This window comes from Convolutriloba macropyga, chromosome 1 (genome assembly GCF_964194025.1).
Source record: "Convolutriloba macropyga chromosome 1, txConMacr16.3, whole genome shotgun sequence".
Taxonomy (NCBI): Eukaryota; Metazoa; Xenacoelomorpha; order Acoela; family Convolutidae; genus Convolutriloba; species Convolutriloba macropyga.
The window spans coordinates 19506173-19520637 of NC_134468.1; the positions used below are offsets into that span (position 1 = coordinate 19506173).

At 34.3% G+C, this 14465-nt stretch overlaps 2 protein-coding genes across 2 annotated transcripts in view; one reads left to right on the forward strand and one right to left on the reverse strand.

Annotated features, from left to right (window-relative positions):
• LOC142336137 (surfeit locus protein 4-like) overlaps positions 1-14465 on the reverse strand; it is a 229081-nt gene that overhangs the window by 102364 nt on the left and 112252 nt on the right. The gene's annotated exons all lie outside the window — the stretch shown is intronic.
• Positions 1-14465, forward strand: part of LOC142336131 (echinoderm microtubule-associated protein-like 6) — a 143222-nt gene that overhangs the window by 38248 nt on the left and 90509 nt on the right. Inside the window, exon 9 of the mRNA XM_075384709.1 lies at positions 4495-5128. Coding sequence (XP_075240824.1) covers positions 4495-5128 — 634 coding nt within the window. The remainder of the gene's footprint in view (positions 1-4494; positions 5129-14465) is intronic.

Sequence of the window (14465 nt, forward strand, 5' to 3'; positions counted from 1 at the left end):
CACATTTTCATGATTTTTCAAGTCAAATTGGAGTAGTGATTTTGGTCACGCCGAAACAGGAAATGGAGCGAAACAGCGAGTGGTTTTGCGGCGTGAATTTTTTTTGCTCTAATTTTAAAGTAGAGTGAGAAAATGGTGTTTGAACAAAAATTCGGTTTCTCGGTAGTGGTTTTTTGTTCACATGCGGCAATTTCACTCTGATTTTTACTGTTTTTTCGATTTTTTGGATCGGATTTTTTTCTAAATGATTTTCCCAATCCATTCAAAGCTCATTCTAGGCCTAGTTTTTTGTGTGAATTAAATTTTCTTTTCTCGTTAGTGGTTTTTTTTTGTTCACATGCGGCATTTTCACATTGATTTTTTGTTTTTTTTTTCTTATTTTATCAGAATTTTTTAAAAATGGTTTTCTCAATTCACTCTTAGTCCATTCTAGGTCTGGTTTTTCTGTTTAGTCAATGAAAATTCTTTGAATTGTACGTCAGGACTTGTCCTGCTATGTTTTTTTACTTCGTCAAACTTTTTTTCGCTTTATCATTTTGCCGCTTTTTCGACATTTTGCGTGAAATCTTTTTGACTTCTCTAGGCTAGTTTCTCTCTTCTCTCATTCTGCTAAAAGTGAATTTGAACATCAGTTGCTAAGCAAAGCAATTCAAAATGAACAGAGTCGGTATAAAAAATTGAAGTCAGAAATAGAAACGGGATAAACCCATAAAGCCCAATTTTAGATGCCCGCTATTTGAACGTCGTTCCTATGTCTTAGTTTCCACCTCTAATGCTTATTGGTGTTGATAGTAGCCCCTTTAGCCTCTCTCTAAGAAACAGAAGTACGTTATGTTCAACTACGAAATGCCATCCAAATAGATCGGACTTAAAAAATATTTTTGTACAAAAATCTTTTTTTTTTTCAATATATTCTATTCGTTCAATCCCAATCATGCTTATTGGAATCAACGGCGGCTATTTTCCGGCAATCTGCCGGGTATGTTTTCAAGTTGCACATAGGTATCTTCTCCTTTTAATCCACTGTTATCCATTATTTAAGGGAAGTGCAAGTGTAGAAAAACAAACTTTATTTAAAATTCTTGATGCTGGGATCGATAACTACTTTGTTACACAGGATGGAGGTACTTTGGTTGAATTGAGTGAAATTTCGTGGTAGTTGGACGATTGAAATTTTGATGAAAATTTAATGAAAATTTTCTGTCGACTTTGAAATTTTGATGTAAAATCTTTAACAGACGAAGTTTGCAGCAAATATCTGGGTCCTGTTTTTCTTTTAATGCTTTTTTTCTCACAACTGTGGTTTTTGGAGTGACTTTTTAACGTTTGATTTCTTCAATGCAACTTGGTCAAGATTAACTGAGTTGGCCGAAGTTTACTACTAAAAGTCAAGAGTAGTTTACTACTAGTCGGTGATCTTTGCTATTTTTACTCTGTTATTGATTGTCTTTAATTAGCTTTAATAACATCAATTTGAGCCTCGTAGTGGCTCAAATTGATGTTATTTCACCCGCCTGTCGTTTGAAGGCAATGCATTTGACGCTAGTCGGCTTCTTGAAAAAAAAATTAAAATCGCTCTCAAAAGAAGTTTAGCAATTTTATTAGGTCTGCTAGTCTTTTTTTGCAAATTTAGACCAACTTTTCACTGATTTTTTTTCGACTGATCATTTCACTTTCTGTCTTCAAAAGTTTAATTGGCGATTAACATAGGAATAGTCCCTCGCAACAGTTCGCAGTTTTGCAAGTATCCTTATCATGTGTCACAAGAATGTCTCTGAATTGGGTCACAAGTAATTGCTTATTAATAGCCGCCCTCATCTTCTCAGCCGGCTATTATAGCGCTCCTATTTTTTTTTACTTCGTCGAACTTTTTTTCGCTTTGCCTTTTTGCCGCTTTTTCGACATTTTGCGTGAAATCTTTATGACTTCTCTAGGCTAGTTTCTCTCTTCTCTCATTCTGCTAATAGTTTTTTAGATTTTGAACATGAGTTGCTCAGCAAAGCAATTCAAAATGAACAGAGTCAGTATAAAAAATTGAAGTCAGAAATAGAAACGGGATAAACCCATAAAGCCCAATTTTAGATGCCCGCTATTTGAACGTCGTTCCTATAAGTCTTAGTTACCATCTCTTATGCTTATTGGTATTGATAGTGGTCCCTGTAGCCTCTCTATAAGAAACAAGTATGTTCATTTACGAAATGCCATCAAAATAAATGGAACTTAAAAAATGTTTTTGTACAAATATTTTTTTTTCAATACCTATTCTTTCAATCCCAACCATGCTTATTGGAATCAACGGTGGCTATTTTGCGACAATCTGCCGGGTATGTTTAATAGTCGCGTTCTCAATTCCAGGCGGCTATTATAGCGCTCCTAATTTTTTTACAATTCAAAGACTTTGATTTGTATTGGGGTGCTGTCTTTTTTTATAGCTGCGAAGCTGTCAGCTGAGCGTAGCTATATTGCGGTGCTCTTGGTTTTTTTTTGTTTCGTCGTCTGACGCTCTTTTTTTGTTTTACATTTGTTAGCACAGCGAAGTTGAAAAAGTCAAATTTTCTGAATGATTTCTTCCTCTCACTAACGGCATTTGCGCGCGTGACATCATTTCTCACTCGCTTTAGCAAAAGTTGTTAGATTATTTGCGTGATTAGATTTTGATCATACGTGACTTACCTCACTCAATAAAATAACTTTTGCACTTTAAAATTTAAATCTAGGGAACTCATATCTGCAGTAAAGGTCCCTAATAAGAGGCTTCTGCGGAATGAATTTTAACAAGCTTTATTAAGTTATCACTGAATGTTTGTTACCTAGTTTTTTGAGCGGAGTCGTTTTTTTTCAATTTAGATCTGTATCTGTTTCTATCTCTATTATATGGCACGCAGGTCTCTTCTTTCGCAGCTATTCCGGCAATCTGCCGGCTATGTTTATGTTCTGTTGACACTTTTTCATGATTTTTGAAGTCAAATTGGAGTAGTGATTTTGGTCACGCCGAAACAGGAAGTGGAGCGAAAGAGTGGTTTTGCGGCGTAAAATTTTTTCGCTCTAAATTTAATGTAGACTGAGAAAACGGTATTTGAACAAAAACTCGCTTTCTCGCTAGTGGTTTTTGTTCACATGCGGCAATTTCGCTTTGATTTTAACTGTTTTTTTCGATTTTTTGGATCGCACTTTTTTCTAAATGGTTTTCCCAATCCATTCATAGTCCGTTCTCTGTTTAATCAATGAAAATTCTTTGAATTGTACGTCAGGACTTGTCCTGCTATGTTTTTTTACTTCGTCTAACAGATTTTTGTTTCGTCTTACCCTGACTTCTTGGAATTGACTTTTTCGATGACTTACCTCACTCAAAAAATTGACTTCTGAACTCACTTATGGAACTTTAAATTTTCTGACTATTTACTTGTAAAAGGCGCATAGTGTGCATCTGAGTAGTGCCAAACATATGCCCTAATTCTTGAATATTAGAGTCTTGAGTTTTTGATTTCGAATATTAATTTTGGGATCTTTTCCGTTTGTGCCCCCCGCCAAATATTGCACGTGCATCTGGGGGTGCAAATAATATGCGCCCGCTAGGCTGAGGGGGCACAAACGGAAAAGATCCTAATGTTGAAAAGCCCTATTAGGGCTTTCTCCTTATAGAGCTTATGTGTCTCATAAAAATGACAGTCCAAAGCGAACCCAAAAAGTCTAGTGGTCTATTAAAGGACTGGTGGTGGATCTGTCTATCTAATCTCTTTAGTTGTTTCAATTCATGGAAGGCCCCAAGCGTCTATCGCGGCTATTTTCCGGCAATCTGCCGGCTATGTTTAAAATCGGAAAATGAAGTTTTAGTCTAATTGAATGCTCAAAATCCTGGAGAATGTCACGTTACTAGTGTGTACAGGTGGCAAATGTCTTGTTGCTCGTGTCCACTGTTAAGGTATCGACTTTTGATTGTGGTCAACAGTTACGTAATGTGAATATTTCTGACGAGACGAATTGCTGCCACTGTCGTCAATAAAAAGCCTCAAAAGCCGAAGGGTTATAAAATATACCATTTGCAAAGTAATTCGATTGATAATTTGAATTGTGATAGGTGAAAATTTGAGTAATAACGAAAAAAAATTGAAATCTAGTCGCTTTTCAGTGGTTTTCCAGTCTCCGAATATCGGCGCAAAATCAATTATCAATTAATTGAAAATATATCGCAATCTTATCGATTAGTTGCTGTACTCGCGGTAGTTTCGTTAAACCATAGCAGTCTCCCTTGCAGGGGCGAGGATTTAGCTACCTAAAATGAAAAGCTCAGTCAATTGAAACAAGTTTTCCCGAGGTAGACGGGCTTGTTATCTATCTACATCAGCATTTTCTTCTACGGAATTCTGGCATTGGATTTATGCAAATTACAGTGCAAAGAATTTACTCTGCCAGAGATTGAGCTTTGTGAATAAAGATTTTGTATAAGTGAAATAGGTAAAAAAAAATTGAAAACAACCTGTCTTGTCATTTCAGGTGGAAAGAGAATTACAGGCAAAGATGAAATTGACAAAATAATCTGGCATACGTGGACGGGAGTATTGGGACAAGAAGTTGCCGGAATTTGGGCCAAATATACGGATACGAATGACGTCAATGCCATTGATGTTAACTTTGAGCAAGGCGTATGCGTTACGGGTGATGATTTTGGACTGGTCAAGTTGTTCAAGTATCCAACATTCAAGAAAGGAGCCAAGTTTAAAAAGTATACGGGTCACTCTGCGCATGTTACGAATGTACGCTTCACCAGTGATAAGAAGCGACTTATAACAGTTGGTGGTGCTGATCATGCAGTTTTTCAGTGGAGTTTTTCAAGCGGACCAGAGGGGCAAAACGAAACGGAGGAAGTTGGCACGAGTGAATCGTTAGCCAATGGGGTTGCAGGATGGTCCGACAGTGAGGGTAGTGATTCGGAGTTGTCAAATGCCGGTGAAATTGATTCTGAGATTGAACGGGAAGCAGAGCAGTCATATGAAAGATTTGTGAATAAAGATGCGGCTACTCATGTGTTCAAAGAGCACAATCGAGAGAGTAGACTGCTGAAAGATATGGCTGCAGGTATTCCCAAGCATGCGCCTTCTACTGGAATAGCCCTCGAACATGTATTTGGGTAAGTAGTGAGTTTATGCTGATCGAAGCGATCTATTCTTTTTTATAGCTGCGAAGCTGTAAGCTGAGCGTAGCTATATTGCGGTGCTCTTGGTTTTTTACAATTCAAAGAATTTGAATTATATTGGGGCGCTGTCTTTTTTTATTACGACTCGAAGAGGAGTATTGGTTTTCTTAAGGTTTTTTACGACTCGAAGAGGAGTATTGGTTTTCTCTCGGTTTTTTACGACTCGAAGAGGAGTATTGGTTTTCTCTCGGTTTTTTTTTTTTTTACAGGAAGTAGATTTGTTCACGCGGCATTTTGACCTAAAAGCGAAAGTGAGAAAAGCTGTCTTGGTGAACAAATTTTCGCTAAGCGAGAGAAGTTTTTTGATCATGCGCTGCGTTTAGTGAATGACTTTTTGACTTTGAAAAGTAGTTTTTGACTGAATGGGATATATAGATAACCGTTTTTAGCCGTTTTTTCGTCTAAGTGGCCAATTTTTTTTGCTTGTAATTTGGTTTTTTGTAGAAATAATTTTTATTCGATACTATATTGAAATGCCAAAATCGGAGATTGATGCCACAGTGCTTTGCAGAGCCTGAATATGGGTTTCAATTTGAAAATTGGCACATATTTTTTGATTTTTTAATTAATTTTTTTCTTTTTCTATTAATTTCTTCATTCCTAGATCTTTTAACCGTCTTTTTGTCAAAAATCAGTTCAATTGGCAACTTCCCTTTGATAATTCATATACTTAACGCCTCTCTCTACCTCGTTGTATTTTTGTTTTATAAAATTGTACATATGCTAATCCGATTTTGGTAGTTTTTTTCCCGATTTTTGTCAGTTTTTTGTTTGTATTTTGATTGTAATTACAAGAAATAGTCTTTTTGTGCAACATGAGGGACCTTAATTGCGTTTTAATAAAAATTCAATCATTTTTTGGAGTTCAATTTTTGAAAAACAGTTGAAGCTTTTTCGTAAATGCAGTCTTAAAAGTTTTTTGATAATTTTTTTTTTGCAAAATGTTTCAATGTTTTATATTTTTGAGTTCTGCTTTTTCCTATTTTTTGTTCTCTTCAGGAGGATAGATTTTTGTATCGGATGACTAGTTATCTTTTCTAGTTCTCGAATGTTGAGCAGTGAACTGTATTTGTTTCTTGATTTTTTAATTTGATTTTTAACTTTTTAAAAACAAGAATGCCTTTTTGTTACGGTTTTCCTTATATTGGGCCCATATTTTTAAAATTCTAGTTAGTATCATTCTAGCTTTGTCCTGGCACCTATTTTTATTTTTGGTATATTGATTTTTTCAGCTTCCATTTTTCATGAAAGCAGTATTAAAAGTTTTTTGACCTTTTTCTGTAAAATATTTAATGTTTCGTATGTTTGATATCTGGTTTTTCTTATTTTTTTGTTCACTTCAGGAGGATAGATCTTTTTATTGGACGACTAGTTATCTTTTCTACTGCTGAAGTTATCTCTAATGCTGAGCAATGAAATGTATTCGTTTTTCTTGAATTTTGTTTTTTTTTATTTTTGACTTTCAAAAATCAGAATGTGTTTTTATTACGGTGTTCCTCATAATGTGTCCATGTTCTTATCATTCTAGTTAGTATCATTTTAGTTTTGTCCTGGCAGCTTTTTATGGCACATTTATTTCTGGTTGTTTCAGTTGTTAAAAAATTGAATGATTTCAGCGTTTTCTTAGATTTTCGTCATTTCTTTGTTTGCAATTGATTTCATTCAACACAAGGCACTACTGAGAGTTTGCTAGCCAGCGTTTTCCAAAAGCTCTACTTAATACTATCTACTGCAATTTCCTTCCGGCCTTGGTGTTAATTTAAACGATTTTTTGCCTTTGAACATTTTTCTGCTGCTTGTCTTTTCTATGATTATTTAAATTTTTGAATTAATTTTAAATCATGTTGTCTAGCATATGCAGAACAAGGGAGAAGTATGTGCCATTTTTTGTTTTAATTGCAGTGATTATAACTGTAATTATAGTGGTTTTCTGATTCCTAAATTTGAGTATTCTTTTTTTTAAAAAAAAAAGACTTAACTTAGTTTCTAAGATTGTTATCTGCCGTTTGCTTTTCTGATCTTTTTGAGATCAGAATCATGAATTATTTGAGGGCAATTGATAACCCTTTCAGCTGTTTTAGGCCATCGGTATTTTGATCTGCTTATCTATTTCGGATTTTTTAACGTTATCAAACATTTTCAACAATATAAAATTTTTCTGCCTTTTTTTCTTTGTGACAGTGGTTTAAGTTTCACCAATTTTTAGATCAGACCAGGGGAGGTAATGAGTTAATGGTTGAATTCAAATGGTAATTGCTTCAGCTGCAATTAGGGTTTTGTTTGTAAGGTTTTGCGGCTTCGAGTCGCTTCCGGAATTCTTCCGGCTATGTTTTTTTTTACAGGAAGTAGATTTGTTCACGCGGCATTTTGACCTAAAAGCGAAAGTGAGAAAAGCTGTCTTGGTGAACAGATTTTCGCTAAGCGAGAGAAGTTTTTTGATCATGCGCTGCGTTTAGTGAATGGCTTTTTGACTTTGAAAAGTAGTTTTTGACTGAATTGCACATATAGATGACCCTTTTTAGCCGTTTTTTCGTTTAAGTGGCCCAATTTTTTTGCTTTTAATTTGGTTTCATGTGGTAAAAAGTTTTATTCGATACTATATTGAAATGTCAACCTCGGAAATTGATACCACAGTGTTTTGCAGAGCCTGAAAATGCGTTTCAAGTTGAAAATTGGCACATAATTCTTGATTTTTTAGTTAATTTCTGGCTTTTTTAGTAATAATTTCTTCATTTTTGGGTCTTTTAACCGTTTTTTGTCAAAAATCAATTAATATGGCCACTTCTCTTTGATAAATCCTATGCTCAACGCATATTTCTACCTCGATGTAATTTTGTTTCATAAAATTGTACATATGCTAATCCGAATTTGGTAGTTTTCTTCGATTTTCGTCAATTTTTCGTTTGTATTTTGGTTGTAATTGCTAGAAATAGTTTTTTTGTGCAACAAGAGGGACTTTATTTTCCTTTCAATAAAAATTCAATCATTTGTTGGCGTTAAGTTTTGAAAAAAAAAACAGTTAAAACTTTTACATAAGTGCAGTCTTACCTTAAAAGTTCTTTGACCATTTTTTTGCAAAATGTTCAATGTTGCAATGTTTCGTATTTATGAATTCTGCTTTTTCCTATTTTTTGTTCTCTTAAGGAGGATAGATCTTTGTGTCGGATGACTAGTTATCTTTTCTATGTCTTGAATGCTGAACAATGAAATGTATTCGTTTTTCTTGAATTTTTTAAATTGATTTTCAACTTTCAAAAATCAAGGATGTCTTTTTGTTACGGTGTTCCTTACATTGTGCTGATATTTACATTCTAGTTAGTATCATTCTAGCTTCGTCCTGGCACCTACATTTGTTTTCGGTATATTGATTTTTTCAGTTGTAAAAAATGAATGATTTCAGCTTTTTCTTTGATTTTCTTTGGTTTGCATTACGTCATTTCTTTGGTTTGCAATTGATTTCATTCAATATAAGGCAGTACTGAGAGTTTGATAGCAAGCGTTTTCCAAAATTTCCACTTATGACTAATTACTACAGCTTTCTTCCGGCCTTTGTTTTCATTAAAACGATTTTTTGCCTTTGAAAATTCTGCTGCTTATGTCTTTTCTATGATCCATTTTATTTTTGGTTTAGTATGAAATCATGTCGTCTAGCTTATGTAAAAGAAGGAACAGGTGGGTGTTGTTTTTTGTCTTAATCGCATTGATAAGGAGTGTAGAAGTTTAATTACAGGTGTTTTTTGATTCTTAAATTTGAGCTTTCTTTTTTGAAAAGATTTAACTTAGTTTCTAAGATTATTGTCTGCCGTTTGCTTTCGCGATCTTTTTCAGATTAGAATCATGAATAATTTGAGGGCTGTTGATAACCTTGTCAGCTTTTTCAGACTATCACTTTTTTGCCACCTTAATTGTTTTGGATTTTTTAACGTTACCAAACGTTTCAATAATATAAAATTTTGCTGCATTTTGTTTCTCTCGTTGACAGTGGTTTAAGCTTCACCAATTTTTAGAGCAGACCTGGGGAGGTAGTGAGCTAATGTTTTATTACAAAAGGTAGTGGCTTCCGTTGCAATTACGGTTTTGTTAGTGAAGTTCTGACGCTTCGAGTCGCTTCCGGAATTCTTCCGGCTATGTTTTTTTTTTACCGGAAGTACTATTCGTTCAGACGATGTTTTGACCTAAAAGCGAAAGCGAGTAAAATTGCAGTGTGAACTAATTTTTTCTGAGCGAGAGAAGTTTTTTGATCATGCGCTGCGTTTAGTGAATGACTTTTTGACATTGAAAAGTAGTTTTTGACCGAATGGCACATATAGATAACCGTTTTTTCGTCTAAGTGGCCTAGTTTTTTTGCTTGTAATTTGGTTTTTTGTAGAAATAATTTTTAATCGATGCTATGTTGAAATGTAAACCCGGGAAATTGTTAGCACAGTATTTTGCATAGCCTGAAATTGCGTTTCAAATGCGAAATTGGCACATAGTTCTTGATTTTTTAGTTAATTTTTGGCTTTTTTTTCTATTAATTTCTTCATTTTTGGATCTTTTAGCTGTTTTTTTGTCAAAAATCAGTTAATATGGCAACTTCCTTTTGATAATTCATATACTCAATGCCTCTTTCTACCTCGATGTAATTTTGTTTCATAAAATTGTACATTTGTAATCGATTTTCGTAGATTTTTGCTATTTTTTTTCAGTTTTTTGTTTGTATTTTGCATTTAATTACTAGAAATAGTATTTTGGGGAAGATGAGGGACTTTAATTTTGTTTCAAAAAAAATTCAATCATTTTTTGGTGTTAAGTTTTTGAAAAAACAGATAATTTTTTTTCATAAATGCAGTCTTAAATATTTTTTGACCACTTTTTCGCAAAATGTTTCATTGTTTCGTATGTCTGAATTCTGCTTTTTCTTGTTTTATTCTGTTCATCAAGCTGGATTTTTGTCTCGATTGACTCGTTGTCTTTTCTATGTCTTGAATGCTGATCAATGAAATGTACTCGTTTTTCTTGATTTTTTTAAATTTGATTTTTAACTTTCAAAAATCAAGAATTGGTCTTTTTGTTACGATGTTCCTAACATTGTGTCCATATTCTTCACATTCTCGTTTGTATCATTCTAGTTTTGTCCTGGCACCTACTTTTGTTTTCGTTATATTGATTTTTTCAGTTGTTAAAAAATTGAATGAATTCAGCTTTTTCTTAGATCTTGGTTTCTTCGGTTTGCAATTGATTTAATTCAAAATAAGGCAGTACTGGGAGTTTGCTAGAAAGTCTTTTCCAACATTTCGACTTATTACTATTCATTGCAATTTTATTGCGGGCTGGGCATTGTTTTTAGACGATTGTTTGCCTGAATATTATTCTGTTGCTTTTGTTTTTCTATGATTAATTTAATTTTTGAATTAGTATGAAATCTTGTTGTCTAGCATATATACAACAAGGAAGAATCATGTATTATTTTTGTCTTAATTGCCGTGATTATAAATCTAATTGTAGTGGTTCTCTGATTCTTAAGTTTGAGCACTCTTTTTTGAATAATTTTGACTTTCCTGTCTTTTTTTAAAGTTTTTATCTGCCGTTTGCTTTCGCGATCTTTTTGAGATTGTAATCATTAATTATCTGAGGGCATTTGATGGCCCTGTCAGCTTTGTCAGGCTATTAGTTTTTGACCATCCTAAATATTTCAGACTTTTTTTAACGTTACCAAACGTTTTCAATAATAAAGTTTTGCTGCATTTTCTTTCTCTTGGTGACAGTGGTTTAAATTTCACCGATTTTTAGATCAGACCCGCGGAGGTAATGAGTTAATGGTTTAATACAAAAGGTAATGGCTTCAGCTGCAATTACGGTTTTGTTAGTGAAGATTTGGTGCTTCGAGTCGCTTCCGGAATTCTTCCGGCTATGTTTTTTTTTAGGATCTGTTCACACATTTTCATGATTTTTGAAGTCAAATTGGAGTTGTGATTTTGGTCACGCCGAAACAGGAAATGGAGCGCAAGAGCGAGTGGTTTTGCGGCGTGAAATTTTTTCGCTCTAAATTTAAAGTGGAGTGAGAAAACGGTGTTTGAACAAAAATTCGCTTTCTCGCTAGTGGTTTTTTGTTCACATGCGGCAGTTTAACTTTGATTTTTACTGTTTTTTTAATAGCCGCAAAGCGATAGCTGGGGCTATTATTCGCCTTCTCTTGTTTTTTTTATTTCGTCTTCATGATTTTTGTTACGACCATATGACTTCACAGCCACTTTTTGTTCATTCGTTCATGCAATTTCAACTGAATTGCATGTGTGACGTCATTTTTCGCTCTTAGTGGAGCGAGTTTTTTTTTCATGCGCTTGATCAAATTTTTGGTCATACTTGACTTACCTCACTCTCACAAATGACTTCCTCACTTTGAAATTGACTTTTATTTACTTTAATTCAAAAAGATAAGGTCAAATGGGTGTGTGTGTCACTCTAAATGAAGGTTATTAGAGATCAGCTAATAGAGGCAGCAATAACTTAAACAGATTTTTAATCAAAATATAACAGATCAGCCCTCAATGAAAAGACAAATTTTTTGGTCTGTCTTTTTTACTGTTTTTTTTAGACTGCCGATCTACGAATCTATTGCGGCTATTTTCTGGCAATCTGCCAGCTATGTTTTTTCAATTTTTTGGATATAATTTTTTTCTAAATAGTTTTCCCAATGCATTCATAGTCCGTTCTAGGTCTAGTTTTTTGTTTAGTCAATGAAAGTTCTTTGAAATGTACGTCAGGACTTGTCCTGCTATGTTTTTTTATTTCGTCGTCATGATTTTTGTTACGCCCATATGACGTCACAGCCACTTTTTGTTCATTCGCTCATGCAATTTTAACTGAATTGCATGTGTGACGTCATTTTTCGCTCTTAGTGGAGCGAGTTTTTTTGCTCATTCGCGTGATTAAATTTTTTGGTCACACTTGACTTACCTCACTCAAAAATGACATCCTCACTTTGAAATTGACTTTTATTTACTTTAATTCAAAGAGATAAGGTCAAATGGGTGTGTTTCACTCTAAATGAAGGTTATTTGAGACCAGCTAATAGAGGCAGCAGTAACTTTATACAGATTTTTAATCAAAATTTAACATATCAGCTTTCAATGAAAAAACGAATTTTTTTGGTCTGTCTTTTTTTCTGTTTTTTTAGACTGCCGATCTACGAATCTATTGCAGCTATTTTCTGACAATCTGCCAGCTATGTTTAATAGCCGTGAAGCGGTAGCAGCTTGGTGACATAGTGATTTTTAACTGGATTTTTTACATAGTGATTTGAATTGTAATGGGGCGCTGTCTTTAAGATCTGTTAGCACATTTTAAAGTCAAAATAGAGTTGTGATTTTTATCACGCCGAAACAGGAAGTGGAGTGAAATAGCCAGTGGTTTTGCGGGGTTCCTTTTTTTCACTCTAATTTATAAGTACAGTGAGAAAACAGTGTTTGAAGAAAAATTCGCTTTCTCGATTGGTTTTTTGTTCACATACGGCAATTTCACTTTGGTTTCTATACTGTTTTTTCGATTTTCTGGATCGATTTTTTTCTAAATGGTTTTCCCAATCCATTTATAATCAATTTCTAATCCATTCATAATCAATTCTCAATCCATTCATAATCAATTCCCAATCCATTCATAATCAATTACCAATCCATTCTAGGCCTAGTTTTTGGTTTGAACCAAATTTCTTTTTCTCTCTAGTGGTTTTTTGTTCACATGCGGCATTTTGAAACTGATTTTGTTTTTTTTTTCATTTTTTTATCTGATTTTTTTGGAAATGCTTTTCCCAATTCACTCATAGTCCGTTATAGGTCTGGTTTTTGTTTATTCAAGGAAAATTGAATTTTACGTCAGGACTTGTCCTGCTATGTTTTTCTTTAATTCGTCGTATCCATCGATGATTCTTGCGACAATTGACTTGTTCAGTTTCATTGACTTGTACTGCTTTGCAGATAAATTGGGTGCGTGTCTTCATTTGCTCTGCTTTTAGGGCAATTGCGCGACTTACCTCACTCGAAAAATGACTTCTGAGCCCACTTAATGAACTTTAAATCTTATGAACATTTACTGATTAATGATCAATAATGTGCATCTAAGTAGTGCCAATTGTATATGCCTTATTTCTTGAGCATCAGTGTCTTGAGTTTTTGATTTCAAATATTGATTTCGAAAAAGCTCTGAGGGTTTTTTCCTTATAGAGCATATGTGTCTCCAATTAAAGAAAAAATCTAGTGGTCAATTAAAGGACTGGTGGGCAATCTGTCTATCTTATTAATTGCTCTCTAACGAAGTTTCTAGCAATTATATTAGTGCTGTCGGTCTTTTTTATGGAATTTTTCGCTTGATCAATTTTTCGTCTGACGCTTTTGACTTTTCGTCCTCAAAAACGGGATAAACAGGTAGCGCCCCGCGGGCATTAAGTGCTCTTAGAGTCTTTTAGCTCTGTTTCAGCTCAAATTGTTTTGGAGACCTACTTATGTTGTGAAGGGCGGTTCTTAGAGGTTGAGGACACCCCCCCCCCCACTGTTGTCTCCCCCCACTATTGCCCGCACCCCCACCCCGCTGTTGCCACCCCCCACTGTTACCAACGTCTGCCCCCCCTCCATCAGCCCCCCCCCCCGTGGCTGCTAACGAACAAGCGATCACTAAAAACACGCAATTTTATGCTAATTTTCACAATTATTTCAAGCTTTTTGAAAATTTTTGGTATTTGTTTAGCCCTAGGAGTCAAGGAACCTCCTATAGAGTTTTTTAAAAGCTATTTGCATAGTTTCTAGTGGTAGTGGAATGGTTTCAACGTTTTAACATTACAAATTCTGCATTTTTTGACAAAACGTGCCAATTTTTTCAATTGTTTTGACATTTTTTTCGTTTTTCAGGTCTTTCCAGAAGCATGGCATAGCTTTATTTGCCATGGAATAGCTTTCAATTTTTTAATATGACAAATTTTAGCAAATTTTTTGAAAAGATTTGCACTTTTTTCACGTTTTTTGAAAGGTTTTTGGCGATTTTTAGGTTTCTCCAGCCTCCAGAGTCGAGGAACCTCTAGGGTTTGACAATAGGTTACTGTAAAAATTCTAAACATAATGGAATGTTTTTCATGATTTCAACAACACGAATTTTAGCATTTTTTTTTGCAAAACTTGCAATTTTTTTTCCATTTTTCCATTTTCTTGACATTTGTTGTCATTATTTAGGTTTTTCAGCCGAACAGAAAATCTGCGTTAGGATTTGATAATAAGTTACTGGAAAATGTTTTTTGGCCATG